The following is a 16413-nucleotide window of genomic DNA, read 5'->3' as shown; positions in this document are numbered from 1 at the left end:
GCCACCATTCTCAAGTTCAAATCTATTTTATTGACAGCCTCTTACTTCACCTTATCTGTATCTCCTCTTGTTCCATTTCCTGAGTAACTGATTTCAGATAAAAACCTTTTTCAAAGCCTTTATTGAATGCCAGAGCATCACTGGTTTTCTTAAAGACCTTTCCATGGTTGTTTTTTTTTTTTGTCGGACTTGTGACCCTTGACCTTTTCAGTGTGAGGTCGGTGTCTCAATCCAGCAAGGCCGACTTTAACCCGGGGGCAGGTCTTTGCCTGTGGGCTTGTCTGAGGACACTTCCCTGGTGCGCTCTGATGTCAGGAGACAGGGGCTTCTCTGTGGCATCTCCTTATCTGAAAGAGAGAGACAGCCCATCGGCCTCAGGAGCAGCAATCAGCCTGCTTACCTTCTGGTGCTGAATAATCACTCATATATAGCAGGAAGGGATGATACGGGGAGCCTGCCAATCATGAAGCAGGAAATTAAATATTTGCCAAAAAAAAAAACTCAGTTGCATTGATAGGGAATATTAAAATAAGGTGAGAACCTGGTGGAGCAGGGTAAATCCTCTGTTAGCTCTTCACTATCACTGGAAATGTGTGCGCAAGATTCAGTTTGAACATGCATTTATGTTTGTTTTGGTTTTTTTTCTCTCTCTCTCTTTTGTAGTTCCTGTGTCTGAAGAACATCCGGACGTTTCTCAAGGTTTGCCACGACAAGTTCGGCCTGCGCAACAGCGAGCTGTTCGACCCTTTTGACCTCTTCGACGTCAGGGACTTCGGCAAGGTGAGTGTGAAACGTCAGACGTGTGGGGGACGGCTGCTCCACTTTTCAGGCTACAAAAAAAAACTCTACACTTGAGCTGACACTGTGATCGGCTCTAAAAAAAAAAAAAAAAAACCCAAAAAACGGTGCTAACCGTTGGCTACATTCTAAATACAGTGGGAGCTCGGAGACATGATGCTGCTGGTGTGGCTGATAATATCGTTTCGGAGCTTGTGTCCTTTCTCTCTGTCGGATGAAAAGCTGAGATGTGGTTGTGTGGTATTTATACAGTTTGCCTTGATGTAGTTGTAGGGTTTTTGTTTGACATTGAAATACTTGGTCACCAGATGAAAGATACTCATCATAGTTTTTTCAGTTGCACTGCTTGTTGGGGATGGATGCTTACCCATGTTGTCCTCATTGTAATGTAAGGAGCGTGTGTGTGTGTGTGTGTGTGTGGGTGTGTGAAGTTGTTTTTGCATCTTTGTGCATGTGCTTGGGTTTAAAGGTGCTTCAAAGTCAAATCTGTCAGTTACATTAACTGCAGTACGCTCAGATGAGCATTCGGTGTAACGCTTCAGGGTCAGCGGTCTCATGTCAGCGAGTGAGCGGAGTTAAACTCAACTCAGCTGCTTTCTAACAGTCTGCTGCGAAGATACAGTGTGAATGTGTGTGTTGGCTCGGCGGTGAAGGTGGCTGACTCACTCGCACGTCGTTGGAGCTATACGGGGAGGTGTTTTTATTGGATATTCAAGTGAATTTTTTGTATTTATTAGATCATGAGGCCACGGCCTCCGGGGACTTTTTAAATCTTTGTCCAGAGGGAGGTTGGCACACCTGGGGTAGTTTGCTCGGCCGGCTGCCTCTGTGGCCCAGACCTAACGGGTGGAAGATGGATGGATGAATGGAATTGCAGGTCTTTGGTTTTCCTCAAGGTTTATGGTTGTACATGTCAGATATACTGTATAATTAAAGTAAATAGTGTGCAACATATGAATTTACTGGCGTTTCAGCATCAATACGAAATTGCTGCCAAACACAGTTAAAGAGGCGACAGGGTTGTGGCGTCTTTTCTTTTCAGGAGATTTAAAGCTCCTGGAAACAAAGTCATTTGATGGGGGGGGGGGGGGGGGGGGGGGGGGGATTGGCTGGTAATCCACAATCGGCAGACCCTGTTGGCCTCAGCTTCCGAAAGTGAATTGTTTCCCTCCACTTCCTAATCCCTATGACTGCTGTGTGATGTGTGTTTGTGCCGCAGCTACAGACAGACGGGTGGGGGGTGGGGAGGCGGGACAGGACAGTTAGCTTCTTTCTGAGCTCGTGGGCTGTTAAAAACAAGCAGCAGAGGGACAGTATGACTCATTAAATTGATGATGACAGCTGATGCTGTCGTGTCAGGATTGGTATTGGTGCTGAATGTTAACATTGTATCTTCAGTATTATTTGTACTCCAGCAGTGGGGAGGGTGGGGGGTGGGGAGGTGGAGGGTGGGGGGTCACAATGTAGAGGTGAGATATGAATGAAACTACATTACATCTCACTGTGATCGATTACAAAGAGGATGTGTTTGCGGAAAGTCATCTGTTCATTTATCTAATGTATCCAATCTAATTCAACGTATCCACTCTTGCCTGAGTCGCACTGAGAAGAAGGGAAGGACAGAGAAAGAAAAGATGAGCGACAGACAGAGAGAGAGAGAGACGGAGAGAGAGGAGAAAAAAAAAGAGACAAGGGCTCATTTGGCAGTTTGTAGATAAACCACAAGACGATGTCTGAGAGTCAATGAGCTCACAGTGAACGGTATTAAAATCCAGCAGCAGTCAGAATCAATCACATAGGCCCTCCATATGTCAATTTGGAAATTGCTTTTGTATGGTCTCACCGGTGGCGGGCTTGTCTCACCATTGATTTTCCATTAAGGCCAAACATCACATTATAATATATTGAACTGAGTAGATCCCTACTAATGTGACATACATTTAAATAGTGAGAATGCCTCATAAACTTAAGATAAAAAGGGGCCGGCTGTTCTATTCCTGCGCTCTCTCCTCTTTTGTTACTTTGACACAAAAGTTTCTTTGTGCGCACATCTGATATCCAACAATGGGAATTCTTACTTCTGTCATATTTATCTTAGTTTGGAATCATTCATCTCTTCTTCTTTCTCATCATACAAAGAAATATGTAAAAATTCAAAGCAAAGTGAAGCAGCTTTGGAGTTTGTTTCTGAGCTATTTAAAAACCCTTGTATCTTGTACATTTCAGTATATACAGATCAAAATATTGTTCAGAGATGCAACTTTTACTTTCAGTAATATCTACATGTCAATTTTCTGTCACTTCTGGTTGCATATTCTGTCGAACATTTTAAGTCCCGAGACGTCGGCTTTACTATTGATTGTGTAAAGAGTTTGGAAAGTGGTGCGTGGTCATAGACTGTGCAGTCCATCCTTCCCAAGATGCATCAGCTGACAGTTTTCTGCTTGAGCTCATCCCAAAGTGCTCACTCTTACAATGTGAATGGAATACCACATTGTCTGGAGAGACATATTTTATCACACCGGTGCTTAAGACAATTTAAAAATGAAGTAAAAATAAAGCAGTTATACATAATTTTCACATGCTATATCCAATTTGTCACCATTATCTTTAAAATGCCACCAATGCCAAACATTGGTGCTACAAGCTTCTTCTTCATATCATTGGAAAGTGAATGTCTTTGGGTTTTAGACACTGAACAATTTAGACGTCATGTTGGACATGTTCAAATCTAATGGGAATTTTTCTGGTACTTTAAAAACTAAGTAATCCGTAGTGAGACTGGCGACCTGTCCAGGGTGTACCCCGCCCTCACTCAGTGTCATCTGAGACTGGCTCCAGCCCCCCTCCGACCCTGTAAGCACGAGCAGTAAGGATAGGGAATGAATGAATGAATAATCCGTGGTGGTAGGACTGCAAAATATATCCAAGTATATATTTGATACCATTAATGAGGAAGGAACTACTTTCTTTAGCTTCTGAAACTCGTTTTCTCTCCACTGTTGTAACAGGCATCATGTCTTTCACTATTAAACATTAAGTTGCCCTCGCTGTGTCCCTGCTGCTTTTTTGAGCTCCCCCCATCATATCAGGTAATGTCTGACACACTTTGGCTTTCTGTATACTCGGGTGGGATTAGACGAATGTTTCCTTTTAAAGTGGATGTTTGCTGTGTTTCCCGTCTTTGTCGCCTGCTTATCTTGCAACGGATATGGCTGTGCTGTTTACCCAGCTTTAGAAATCTGAACCGTTCCCGAGTCACCAGTGTTGTGCGACCTCTCTTTGCTACGATGTCGTCGTCCTGTGCGGCCGTCTGTCTCTCTTCACGACGGTTCCAAAAACATGTGTGTCTTTTTGCTTTGTTTTCTCACTATAGCCTAACAGGGCGATTGTGCAGATGGTTAACCTAAGTGCGAGATACATTTATAGAAATTCACCCAACAGTTTGTTTTCATTATCATGGGAATCGTTTTGAAAGATCGCTTATGGCCCAGCTTTTCCTAGTGGCAATCCTTGGTGTTAACAGTTTTGTTTTTCTTCAGATGGTTTTACATCTTGTAAAGAAGAAGAACAGGAGAAGCAAAAGAAGAAGCAGAGGAGATAGTTTTTAGTGTATGAAAAGATTGAACTCTCATTACGTACCTGGTGATACTGCTTTTTGAAGGATAGAGCCGAAAACCGTAGATTTTTAATCTCCTCTGAAGAGTGGCATTAAAAATGAGGGCTGTGGGGAAAGGAGGGAATAGTGAGCTTCCCCTATAAACATTAATCAGCCCCTATCCACCATTCATACCTCTACATTGGTTGCCAGGGGCCCCAGAGTTCATCTCCCCTGGCCTCTGATCGCCATCTCTACCTCTAATGATGCCTTTTCCTGGGTCACAGGCATATGGAGACTGGGGGGCCAACGGGGCCCGGTGCTGAATAGAAAAGAAAAAAAAAAAAGTAATTGCCCCTTCAAAACCTCCCCCTACCGTTTCCAGTGGGGAAGGTATTGAAACAAATGGAGCGCATACCCTACTAGATGTCCTCTACTGATTTTTATTTTCATTACTTAACTCGTTTCAAACAGGAATACCCTTTTGCATCAAAACAGCGTGAGCCAGTGCTCCCCTGTTGTGTTTTCCTTTCGCAGAGGGAGGGGGGGGGGGGCTCGCTGTACTGTTTGGTCTCATGCACATATCAACACACTTCTTTGCACCCGAACCCATCCCCCATCATTAGAAATTCATTATGACATCATTAAACCAATGAAATACAGCTTATTACAGTAGACCCCGGAGAACGCTTTTATTTAAACACCTCCCTCCATCCGAACCCAACCGCCTCGTTTCCTTCTTCTCCAAACCTATTTTAATTAGCCACCAAAGGAACATTGCTGTCATTTAAATGAACATGGCAATCAGTTTATTTGGCTGTTGCCATGATTAGCATAATTAGCCTGCACCTGTTAGCCATCTATCAACAGTTTGGTAATTTTCCTTCTGCGACTGGAGAGAGCGGCGAAGGAAGGAAGCTTTCTGACAGATTCGCCGTCTTCATTAAAGGGAAAAAGCGTCATTTATTTTTTGAAATGCAGACGGCGTCGCTCGCATCGCTTTCTGTCTCGTCTAAACAGCGTAGGAGAGACATGACCGGCTGGACTGTGAAGTGTCAGAGCCATTCAGCTGACGCTCATTGACTTGATAGTATAGTGTCAAGGTGAATGGCTTTTGTTTGTGCACTGCATTTGAATGGAAATTGGCCCCTGAATGCGAGCTCAGGTGTTCAGGTGACATTCAGGGGGTGGGGTAGGGTGGAGGTGGGGGGGCTGACCCTTTTCCAGGAATCTCACAGTGATGATTTTCTACACCTGTTTGTGAACTTCCTTGTAACGGAGAAATTGAAGGTGGTAGTTTTTCCCCTAAGTGCTTTTTTTTTTTTTTTTTTTTTTTTTTTTTTTGGATGAAATCTGATATTTTATTCTGAAATATGCTCTGCGCCACAACCTTTAGTCGGTGTATTGTAATGTGGAATACACAAAACACACCTTGAAACAGATGGAGGGCATTAATAGTAAGGAAACTCAGCCCCATAATTTAATTTGTACCAACTGCTCCCTTTTTTCAGCTTTGCCCCCCCCCTCCCCCCCCCTTCCTCACTGTCCTCCTCTCATTCATCTCACACCCACTCTCACTGTAGAGTACGTTGTGATAAGAAAGAGGCAGCGGGCAGACGAGCCACGGTTGCGTCAGCGGCTGCGTGATTGCCATTGGTCGGCAGTGTTTGATTACCCTGTGTGCTGCTCTGAATCCCGCACACTCCTGAACTCCTGCTCCTTTCATTTCCTTCCTGCCCTCTGTGGCTGAAAATAGCTAGTTGCTTAGCATCCACGCCCAGTCCTACTAACATCTGGAACGTGCCTCAGCCGCAGTTGGGCCGCCTGCCTGAATGCTATTTACTGAAGTAGGTTTTGACCTCAGCCCTGAAAGCTCTCAGCCTGGCCCGGCGCTCATTTGTTCTCACTATGTGAACATTCTCAACCATGCAAAATACACCAAACCTTTGAACTCATTGTCGGCTTTCAAGGTATTTACAGGCTTGTGGCATGACTTAAGAAAACATGCCATGCATAGTAATGTTTGAGCTAACTTCGGCTATATAGAAATACCATAATTTAACATGTGAGTGGCGCTGCACATATTCAAGTGACACATGAAAATATTTGTTAGTTTTTGCAATTATGTCCTGTATTTTAAATAAATAGCATACATTTGAACAGATAACAGAAAACATCAGCTCTCCAGGATTATAAAAAGAACCATGTTCTGTAACAAATCACCTTATTTATAAAAGCCTGAGGAGAAAAGTAGACATGCTATTTAGAAGGTAATGGGTGGATCTAATATCTGTCATGTATGAACACTTTACTGACTGCTTAAAATGGGTGAAAGTTACCAAAAAAAAATAGAAAATATTTCCCCTTGCCTCCTTCAATAACGGCAGAAATCACTAAGCAACGAAGGAGGCACTATTAGTTTGCATATGCCATCAAGTAGTAGTGAAAATGAAATGAAATCGCGTCCGTCCTGGACGGCATGCCAGTAACAAATGCTGCTGCAAATAATATCCAAATCTCCCAAAGTCCAAACAGTCTCAAAGTTCTTTAACACAACTTAAATAGTCTGATTATGATTAGTCCCCAACCAAGCCGATGAGTAATGTTGTTAATGGGTGGGATTGTGGCAAGCCGCTGCAGTTTGTAATATAAAGGACCTACGCAGTCTCCCCACAGTCCATTTAATACATACCAGTGGTATGAAAACATGATAACAGTCCATTTTCACAACCTGTGCTCACCAAATAGGCCAACCATCACACCCTATAAATACAGCATAATATGTGTGGGAAAATAACAAAAGCTATACACAAAGGTGGAGCTTAGGTGAGCATTACAAGATGTACCTTAGTATTCTCACAAAATATACAGAATATACTAAATTTTAATAGATAAAAATAGATTTGTGAACATGTTGGCAAAGGAGCACCATGGGAAGTCACGCTGCATTAGCCTGTTTGCTTTGTACTAAGAGTATTCACCTGGATTACTTTTCATACTGTAGAAAAAGTCTCTTAAGTATTGATGATTGAGGCAAGATTTCAGATTTCACATTCATTCTCCATGGACACCGGGAGAATTGCTGTGTTCCTGTTCATGTTCCTGTCAAAACACGTTATATGAGGCCACTCTACAATATAGATTCACTGTGGAGGCTTTCCTGCTTTGTATGTTGGTATTATTATTTCTTTTTTTATAATAGATTCACACTGTGAATAGCTGTAGGACATGCAGTGATTCATGCCTGTCAGACTCGGGCAGAAGAGAGTTCAGTAAATGGGTGGAGGGGGAAGGTTTAAGGGTCAAGCAGCCAGGGTCGCACACTCCAGTCAATGCATCCTCTTCCATTAGTGACCACATCCTCTGCTGCAGTCCTTCACTGCCAAGGCCCGAGTGCATTTTTTAAATTTTTTTTTTAAAGCTGCGATCCTTTGTGTTACCTTGCCCCTCTGGAAGGGGGTAATTGGTTGGAGGAGGTTTATTGCGAAATATGATGTTAATATTTTTGAGCGGGTGTCACCGGAGTAATATAACTCTTTTCTTTTTAATTTAGTTTGAATATGATAGAGCAGAAACAAGCATATCTTACCCAACAGGCTCACAGAAACTCTCAACAGGTATCAAATCAAATGCTGAAAGTAAAGGTATATTCCATGTTCTTTAGTACAGTATACAACAGTATACAAAATCGTTAAATTGAGTTTCACCTTGACATGAAATGCTGCTGACATGCAATGCATCAGTAATATAATGCAAAATTGTACTGACAATGGATTATTTACATTAAATCTACATCTCTCACTGCTGCTTATGCCCCAACAACGTATCCCTTGATCCGAGATAACACCCAGAGCTCCCTTCAGATGAATTTGTCTCCTCTGAAATCACCTCCTCCTGCCTCTGCAGACAGTTTTGTGGCTGCTCCTTCTGTCCCCGTGCGCTCTTACTTCACGGCCTGTCCATCAGGACTCACGACCCCACCCGCCCCACCCACCCTTCCACCCCCAACTGCAAGTTTTTACATAAAGCTTCCATGACACAATCAATAATTCATTCCAAATGCCACAGTGCTGATGATAATTTTCCTGACATGAATTATAAATGGCAGCTTCCTCTCCCCCCTCCCTGTGTTTAGACCCCCCTCCCACCTCTCTATTCCATGCTCCGATCCCACGACCTCATTATTCCTGCAGCTCGTTATGGCGATAGCCGTGGAAACAGGTGGTTGCTGAGCAATAGGTTGTCCTCCAGGGGGTACGGCCTGTGTGGTTGTGGTGGTGGTGCTGCTCGGCTCAGGGATGCTGACTGTTTGGGAGACACAGCCGCTGAGTTCACACTTTACAGCAACAATAGGGATGAAGTGTTATGGAGTGATGATGGCATCCACTCTTTGTCAGCTCGAAAAGTCCACACAGTGCAGCCTGGTCTGTGTCATGGATGAGCAAAAGGCTTGAGGCCGGTCCAGATGTGTCCACATGTGTTATTTGAGAGAAATCTTAGTGTGTTGGAGCCTACAGAGTTTTGAATTTTAAATAAGGAAAATATTAATTCAGGAAAACTCACCATAAGGGGCCTTAAGTAGAATATGGCTGATGGCTGATATAATTACCTGATGCTCACCTGTGTAGGTGATTGTGTGATGTTATTCTGCTGTGTTCCTCCTGCTCTGGCACTCTATAAGTAGGTACGCACGTGAGTTTGAATCATTTCAGAATCCTGTGTTGGATCTCATTATTTCACCTGAAAAGTCGGCAGGAGTATATGATGTGTGTGCTTTACAAGTGTGTGTGTGTTATTTACCCTCCTAAACCTCCAGTGGTTAAAATTAATTTGGTTGATTAGCCACCACATAGTGCCATCTGGATTTCCTCCAGCTGTTCCCTGCCCACCTGGCATGATTTAAAATCCCCTAAATTTTGACTTTACATAAAAAAAAAAAAAAAAAAACAATCAATCAATATCTTTATCATGATATTTTGAGATCTATGTATCTGTATGTTGTATTTATGAGGCCTGTATTAAAAATGGCAATAAATCACATGCTAAAGATCTCATATTTACAAGATAATGATATTGTTTTCTTGTTTTATGAGATGCTAAATCGTAATTACCAGACACAGAAATCATGATTACAAGAACGTGTCTATTCCCTCCCCCTGTGTTTCGGTACTCTTCTTTTAATCTGCTGCACTAAAACTATTCTGGTGTTGAAACTGAAGAACCAGCACCTTCCCACATCAATAAGCTTTCTGTCCTTTCTCCCCTCCACTTTCTTCTTTTGCTTCCATTTTCCCCCCTCTGACAGCAGTGCACAACAGTGTCATTTAAATCCACCAGAGGAGGGAGAGAGAGAGAGAGAGAGGGAGAGAGAGGGAGAGAGAGAGAGAGAGAGAGAGAGGAAACAAAAAAGAAAACGTGATGAGCTGTATATAAAAATCATTTATTGAACTGTTATATCCCGGTGCAGTCAGAATCCTATTGTGGGAATAATAGGCCTCTTTTGTTTTGGGTGGCGGTTACTGTTACTATCTGCTGCTAGACAAACTGACAATGCAGTTTGGCACAAGCCCCGGCGCTCAGCTCTGGCTCTTTGAAGTTTCTTAGCTCGCTGTTGCGCCGCGCGGAGTCGCCCCGAAAGGCTGCTGAGGTGTGATCGCAACCCTCTCTCTCTCTCTCTGTCTCTCTCTCACGCTCCCTCTCGCCTTTTGGATCGTGAGTGAGTGAGTGGTCACCGGAGGGTGTGTCCCCGTTGTTGAGGTGTGTGTCTTTTGGAGCGCCACGGGACTAAAGTGGTGAGATAAAGGGAGGAAGAGCCCCCCCACAGTGGGAGAGTTCTCTGAATTCCTCGCAGCCGGTGTGAGCGCTCATTATTTCTCCTCCCCTGGTTCCTCCCTCCCGAGGCCCCACAGGCGTGGCGGTGATGGACAGGTACATTCTCTGAGGAATCACTGGCATGAAAAAAGAAGAAAATAACCAAAGAGGGAGTCCGTCCTCAATCTTTTCTTTCTTTTCTTTTTTTTTTTCATTGCACAGGGATTACTCTCATCTGGAGCTGAAAGGAAAACCCACTCAGCTCATAAATCATACTTATTGTGAGAAAATTTGAATGTGCATTTCGTTTGGATTACGTAATGATACGCTGTTTGCTCTCAAACCCACGATGATTTCCTGAACCTTCATTTTGTTACGCTGTAAACAGAGGCTCAGCGCCTCGACAAAGATATATATTTTTACGATACATTTGCCGCACAGGCCACTGGTAGATCTGCAGGATCATAAGAATAAGCTGCTTTTGAAAAACCCTGATTAAATCATGAGAGGTACCAAATGGCAGAGTGTGTCACATAAAATGAATCCTCTTTATTTTTTTGTTTTTTTTGACGAGGAGGATTCACCAGCAAATTAAATAAATAACAAAAAGTAAACAACAGATTGCACAGACTGCTCTCTGAATTAAATCAGAATACTGTCCGTGTTTTTGATGATTAGTTTTTTTGTCGCAGCGCACTGTCAGCACTGGTATCAAGTGTTTAAGAGCAGACAGATTTGTAGTATTAGAAGGCACAGACAGGAAGGGGTGCTCTGCCAGTTACAAGTGTTAATGGACCATGTGTTCACTGATGGTGCTGTCAGCCCGTCATTAGCGTTTGGCTCGGATCCTAACAGAGCTAAACTACAAATTGTCTAGTGTGTGACGATGAGCGTAAAGTTTCAGTTGTATTATAAGAGGTGAGACAGCACATCGTGTGAGGCCTTACATCTCAAGGTTGTGCCACAGCTGCGTACGTTGACTGTTTTTTGTCTACCCGGTGGAGGAAGACAACATGAGGTGTTCTCAACGACTACTCTCGCCCATATTTTCAAGTGTGGACGTCATTGTCCCTCAGCGCTAAACAGAAGTTGGAGAAGCTGATCTCAGGAAAGTAAAGAGAAGCTTCAAGGACGGCTCGAAAGAAACAGCGAAAAAAGAAAAACATTTGGAAAGCATGTCTCCCTTTCACTGTCCATTGAGAAACATTTGCTTTGTGTTAAAGTTCGTGAAGTGAAATTTGAATCACTAGTGCTCCAAAGCTTGAGTTTTGGTGGATGTCAACATATCACTTCCTGTTACTACAAAACAGTGATGTACAGTACACTGATGTCTCGTATACTTTATATTTTGACATATATACTGTATATATGCTATACAGTAGTAATATGTAGTATAATTATTAATAGTAATTAATAGTTATAGCCTAACATGTTAGCCCTCCAAAGTCGATATGTGGAACGTTCTCCCCTTTTACTGTTGTACTCCATGGGAGATCGTCCATGTTTTAGTCTTTCTTTATCCAAGAGTACAATTGCTAGCTTGAAATTATTGTGCAGTGTGCATAACATATTGTGTCATTTACTTTGTGTAGGAGCCAAGTTACATGATCCCAGTTGACTGGAGGACTGGCGATCACCTCCAATGATATAACGCTATAATGATAATGCTAGACAGTAGCCGGTTATATACACTTCACAGCATTTGTACTGTAGGTGGCGAGAATCACACAGGACACAGCTCAGGTTTCATTTTAAACCCCAGAGTTCAACTTCCAATGTGTCCTTGAGCAATTACCTGAAACAGCTCTGGGGGATGCTGCCGTGAGGCTGACGCTGACCTCTGACCTCTGGGGGACAAAAAGTGTAATTATTCCCCTCGGGGATCAGCAGAGAATCAAAAACAATGAAGTCCTCAGCAGGATTGAAACTGCAGATGAGCAAAGCGCACAAAAAGCCGGCTAAAAAACTAGACAGTATTATTATGATAATACAAAGACCCAGAGAGACCTTTTTACCTTTTTACCCGCCCTGCTGGTTCAGTTGAGCGCATTAATGCAGGATTATCACATGCGCTGACCAAAAAATGACTGTGTCAGATATGCATGACCACAGACGTGGAAATAACCACTTTACTCAATTGGAGCATTGACAGCACTGTCTATAGCATTCATTAAATTTGTCATTGCTTTTTATACAGTCCAGTTCATCAACAGGAACACATCAAAGGACTGGATGACACACATATACACACACACTGCAGCCCAGGCCCATAAAGTCTCTGTCGGAGCCTGTGCTCTCTGATTCCTCCTATCAAAGGGCTGTAAAATGGAAATTAGACTGAATGGATGACATGGTCTCTCATTACCCGCGGCATGTTTTATAGAAAGTTGTGGCAACACATTTTTAGGGTGATGGCGACAGTCTGATATTAGCAGGATGCTCCAGCCCACTTACCTTTTTACGGATCCTATTAATCCACCCTCTTCCCCGTCCTCCTCCTCCTCCTCCTCCTCCACCACTTCTCTGCCAGATTCTGCATTATATGGTCCCCGCCACTTCATTTTCCCATCTTTTCCTTCCATCGTCTTCTCATCGCATATCGCTTCCTCCCACCAGATGTCATGGTCCCACTTTTCTTTCTCACCTCCGATTCCTCTTGGTTACAAACATTGTGTGTGTGTGTGTGTGTGTGTGTGTGTGTGTGTGTGTGTGTGTGTGTTTTTTCTTTTTTTTCTTTTTACCTGTGGCTGTGACTTGTGGTTCAGCATGGTACATGGTAATTCGATACGGCTGATAAAAAGCTAGCAGCCAGGATCCTTATTGTGTGGGGTTGGGTAGCTTGCCAGGTGTTATAAACGCCCCCCTGCAGCGGCCACTAAACTGATGCCCTCCTCCGTGCTTCTATTCATTTATTTCCCTGCAGGTGCCTCGTAGCAGGTAGTAATGATGCACAGCTCTTATGTAGCCAATGGGGTGGACTGCCTGATGTGTAGGTAAAGGTAAAACTTTCCCCATTTAAGTGAGCACTACCTGAAATATAGTAGTATTAGATTGCTATAGTAGAAAAAAAGATGGAAAATAACAGTCCTTAGGTGACTGGTCAGAAAATGAAGAAACATTATTATGTATATCGAATAGTTATTTTGATGAATAAGGATCCTTATGTTTGATTTGTACCAACTTACGTACAACTGATTTTTTTTTTTCTTCAAGGTAATATATACTGTAGAGTCCCCTTATACTGTATTTCTTTAAGGCAAATGAAGTTTAAAAAAAATGTCATATCACTTTATTGTCAAAGATAACAGTAATAGTAGACCTACATATAACAGCAATAAGACCCCATAGGCCAGCAGCTTATTACGAGCCATAGTTATGTTTTATTGTCAGGTGACCTCTAGCAGTTATAGTAATTGTGATGTAGTATAAAGTCCGTCTTAGGAGGAGGTTGGGCTGGATGGATAGGTTGACAAAGCGTTGTTTTCTCTATGACCATTTCATGTTCATTTTTGTAGCCATGACGACAAAGGTCCTTCAACGTTAGAGAGGCTATTTGTAAGTTGCTGAACATTGTTTCTTGCTGGGAGCGGCTGGTGGTGATTGTTGCTTGCCAAGAGCTTCAGCCATCGTTGTCTTTAAAATACAAGAGGTTATAACACGTCCTGCGTGCAGCGCTTCGTCTTCAGGGCAGATTGGAGGCTACAGTGAGTCGCTATCGGAAAGTGACGAGACGCGCCGGGGCTAGCTGCTATTTCAGTAGAAGAAAAAATGTGACGGACAAGAGTTAAGATTGGCGTAAACGTAATAGGTACTTATGCTTGGCTTAGTGTGTGTGTGTGTGTGTGTGTGTGTGTGTGTGCACGCGTGTGTGCATGTGTGTGCGTGCGCGCGCATGTACTTGTACATCTATCTTTTTGAGGACCACTCGGAGTTATGGACCTTACAGAGTGAGGCTGTGAGGACCGGTCTTCACAGCTGCAAAGGGCTGTTTTGAGGCTTAAGACTTGGTTTTAGGTTTAGGTTAAGGTTAAGGGAAGGGCTGTGGTTAGACATTTAGTTGTGGTGGTTGAGGTTAGGGGAAGAGGCAAGGGAATGCATTATGTCAATTAGTGTCCTCACAAAGATAGAAGTAAGTGTGTGTGTCTGCACGCCTTGCCCTCATGCTGTGCCTGCTCTGCCTCAGCTGCAATTACCAGTAGAGAGAGTGCCCATATAGCTACCTGCTCATCATCCCAGAGCCAGAGCCCAGCCCTGGACAAAGCACATACAGCAGCTCCTGCCAGAGACTGCATTATGGAGATTAGGGTGAAAGATTGACAAAGAGGTAGAGGGAGGTAGAGGGAGGTGGAGGGAGACGGGCTCGATGAGAGCAGCGAGGCTTCAGGGGAGGAAAATTAGTTTGCTTCTGGATGCTCCCCTAAGGCTAAAGGAAGAAGGGGAGAGAAAGACGTGGGGGATTAGAGGAGGGGAGGACGGAGGAAGACGGGCAGAGAGTGAGGGACAGAAAAAGACTAATCTTGCATAGACAAGTCAGTCTCACAGAGGTCTGGAGCTGTTCTGAAATCTGCAGATAACTTATTAATAATAATCCTGATCATCAGTTAAGTCATTTACGAAACAAAAAATGCCAAACACTTCCTGATCCCTTTCAGATGTGCAGATCTGCTGCTTTTCTCTGTTTTATATTGTTGTAAATTGAAAATCTTTCACATTTGAAGATGCCATGTTTGAACTTGTGACTGGCATTTTGCATAACAATAACTTAAAATTTTATGCATTCATTTAAAAAATCAATTGACGATGACATTTTTTGCAACTAATTTTAACTAACTAACCAACTCTTGCACTAGTGTTTCTCCAGACCTCATTGAGCTTGACAAGTCATCTGACTATGCAAGATTGAGACAGACAGACAGAGAGAGACAGAGAGAGAGAGAGAGAGAGAGAGAGAGAGAGAGAGAGAGAGGGGACACCCACAGAGAAACAAGGGACATGGGGGATGTGACACACAGACAAAAACACTCTCAGACAGAGGTCAAGTGTTTGACAGGAGAAAAGATGTAGAAAAAGAACAAAGTCTGAGGTGGAGAGGGGGATAAAGACGGGAAGAGACAAGCTAATTGCAGAAGATTGAAATAAGAAAGAAAGGTGGGGGAAAAAAAATTCTTGAAGACATAATGGATACGAAGAAAAGACGCAGAGAATGAAGAGTGACATTGCTGTCATTCCTATTGTGGTGGGAGTGCGTTCACTCAGCTAGGCACCTCAGTGCCCTTTGTGATGAAGGAGAGTGGTTTCACTGCAGTCAATGGCTGGGAGGATAGCAAGCTAATGGCCAGACTGGGCCTGTGTCAGCCTAAATGGCAACAATCGATAATCCCCTCAGTTTCACCCTGAGAGGCCTGGAGCCTGAGCTGCAATGATGCACATGGTGCTAAGATTACTGTGTGGCTTTCCATGTATTCATATTCTCTTTATGTGCTGCATAAATATTTCCTTTACATTTAAGGCCATTGGTTTCCCAACCTGCGGTTCAGGATTGCCCAAGGGATCACGAGCTGAATATGAGAGGTTGCAAGATGATGCACAGGATAAGAAAGACTTTTCTGTAATCTATGCCTTGTTCTCTTTGAAATACTGGATTATTATACTTCTCCAGGCTTCAAAGAATTCTGCAAATACAGTCTAAGAATGACAAAATTTGTTCAGATTCAATAAAGCAGAACTCAGACACGGATACGTTTCCACAAATCAAAAACAATACCGTTATATATGGAGTTTTGATAAAGATGATTTGGAGAATGAGCTGGAGGAGCCGGAGAGTGGGACAGGCAACAGAGCGGGTAACTGAGCCGGGGGTCGTCTGCAGAGGCTGAGTTAGACTGTGTGCAGGTTCTTGAGCTGAAGCTTGTAAACATGACGGGAAAGCAGGCAGACAATAGTTAATGTGAGTTCAAAAGACAACACGATGCAGGTGAAATGGCAGGAGAAGGAACTGGTAGGCCACGCCCAGATTGTACACACACACACACACACACACACACACACACACACACACACACACACACACACACACACAAACACAGAGAGACAAATTGGAGACAAACAGGAAACACAAGGGAGTGAGGGAGAGTTTCAAAATGCACTTACCAGTTAGTTTTAAAGCCACATCAAGGTCTGTTTACAAGGGCTGGGGATATGCTGCG

General features: G+C 43.3%; 1 protein-coding gene across 2 annotated transcripts in view; it reads left to right on the top strand.

The window, feature by feature from the left end:
• vav2 (vav guanine nucleotide exchange factor 2) overlaps window positions 1-16413 on the top strand; it is a 209513-nt gene that overhangs the window by 55179 nt on the left and 137921 nt on the right. For both annotated transcript variants that reach the window (XM_022766624.1, XM_022766625.1), the window contains exon 2: window positions 664-780. In XM_022766624.1, coding sequence (XP_022622345.1) covers window positions 664-780 — 117 coding nt within the window. The remainder of the gene's footprint in view (window positions 1-663; window positions 781-16413) is intronic.

This window comes from Seriola dumerili, unplaced genomic scaffold (assembly GCF_002260705.1).
Source record: "Seriola dumerili isolate Sdu_G_001 unplaced genomic scaffold, Sdu_1.0 BDQW01000877.1, whole genome shotgun sequence".
In the NCBI taxonomy this organism is placed as follows: Eukaryota; Metazoa; Chordata; class Actinopteri; order Carangiformes; family Carangidae; genus Seriola; species Seriola dumerili.
Note: the sequence above shows the minus strand (reverse complement) of the source record. Positions and strands in the feature narration are given on the sequence as shown.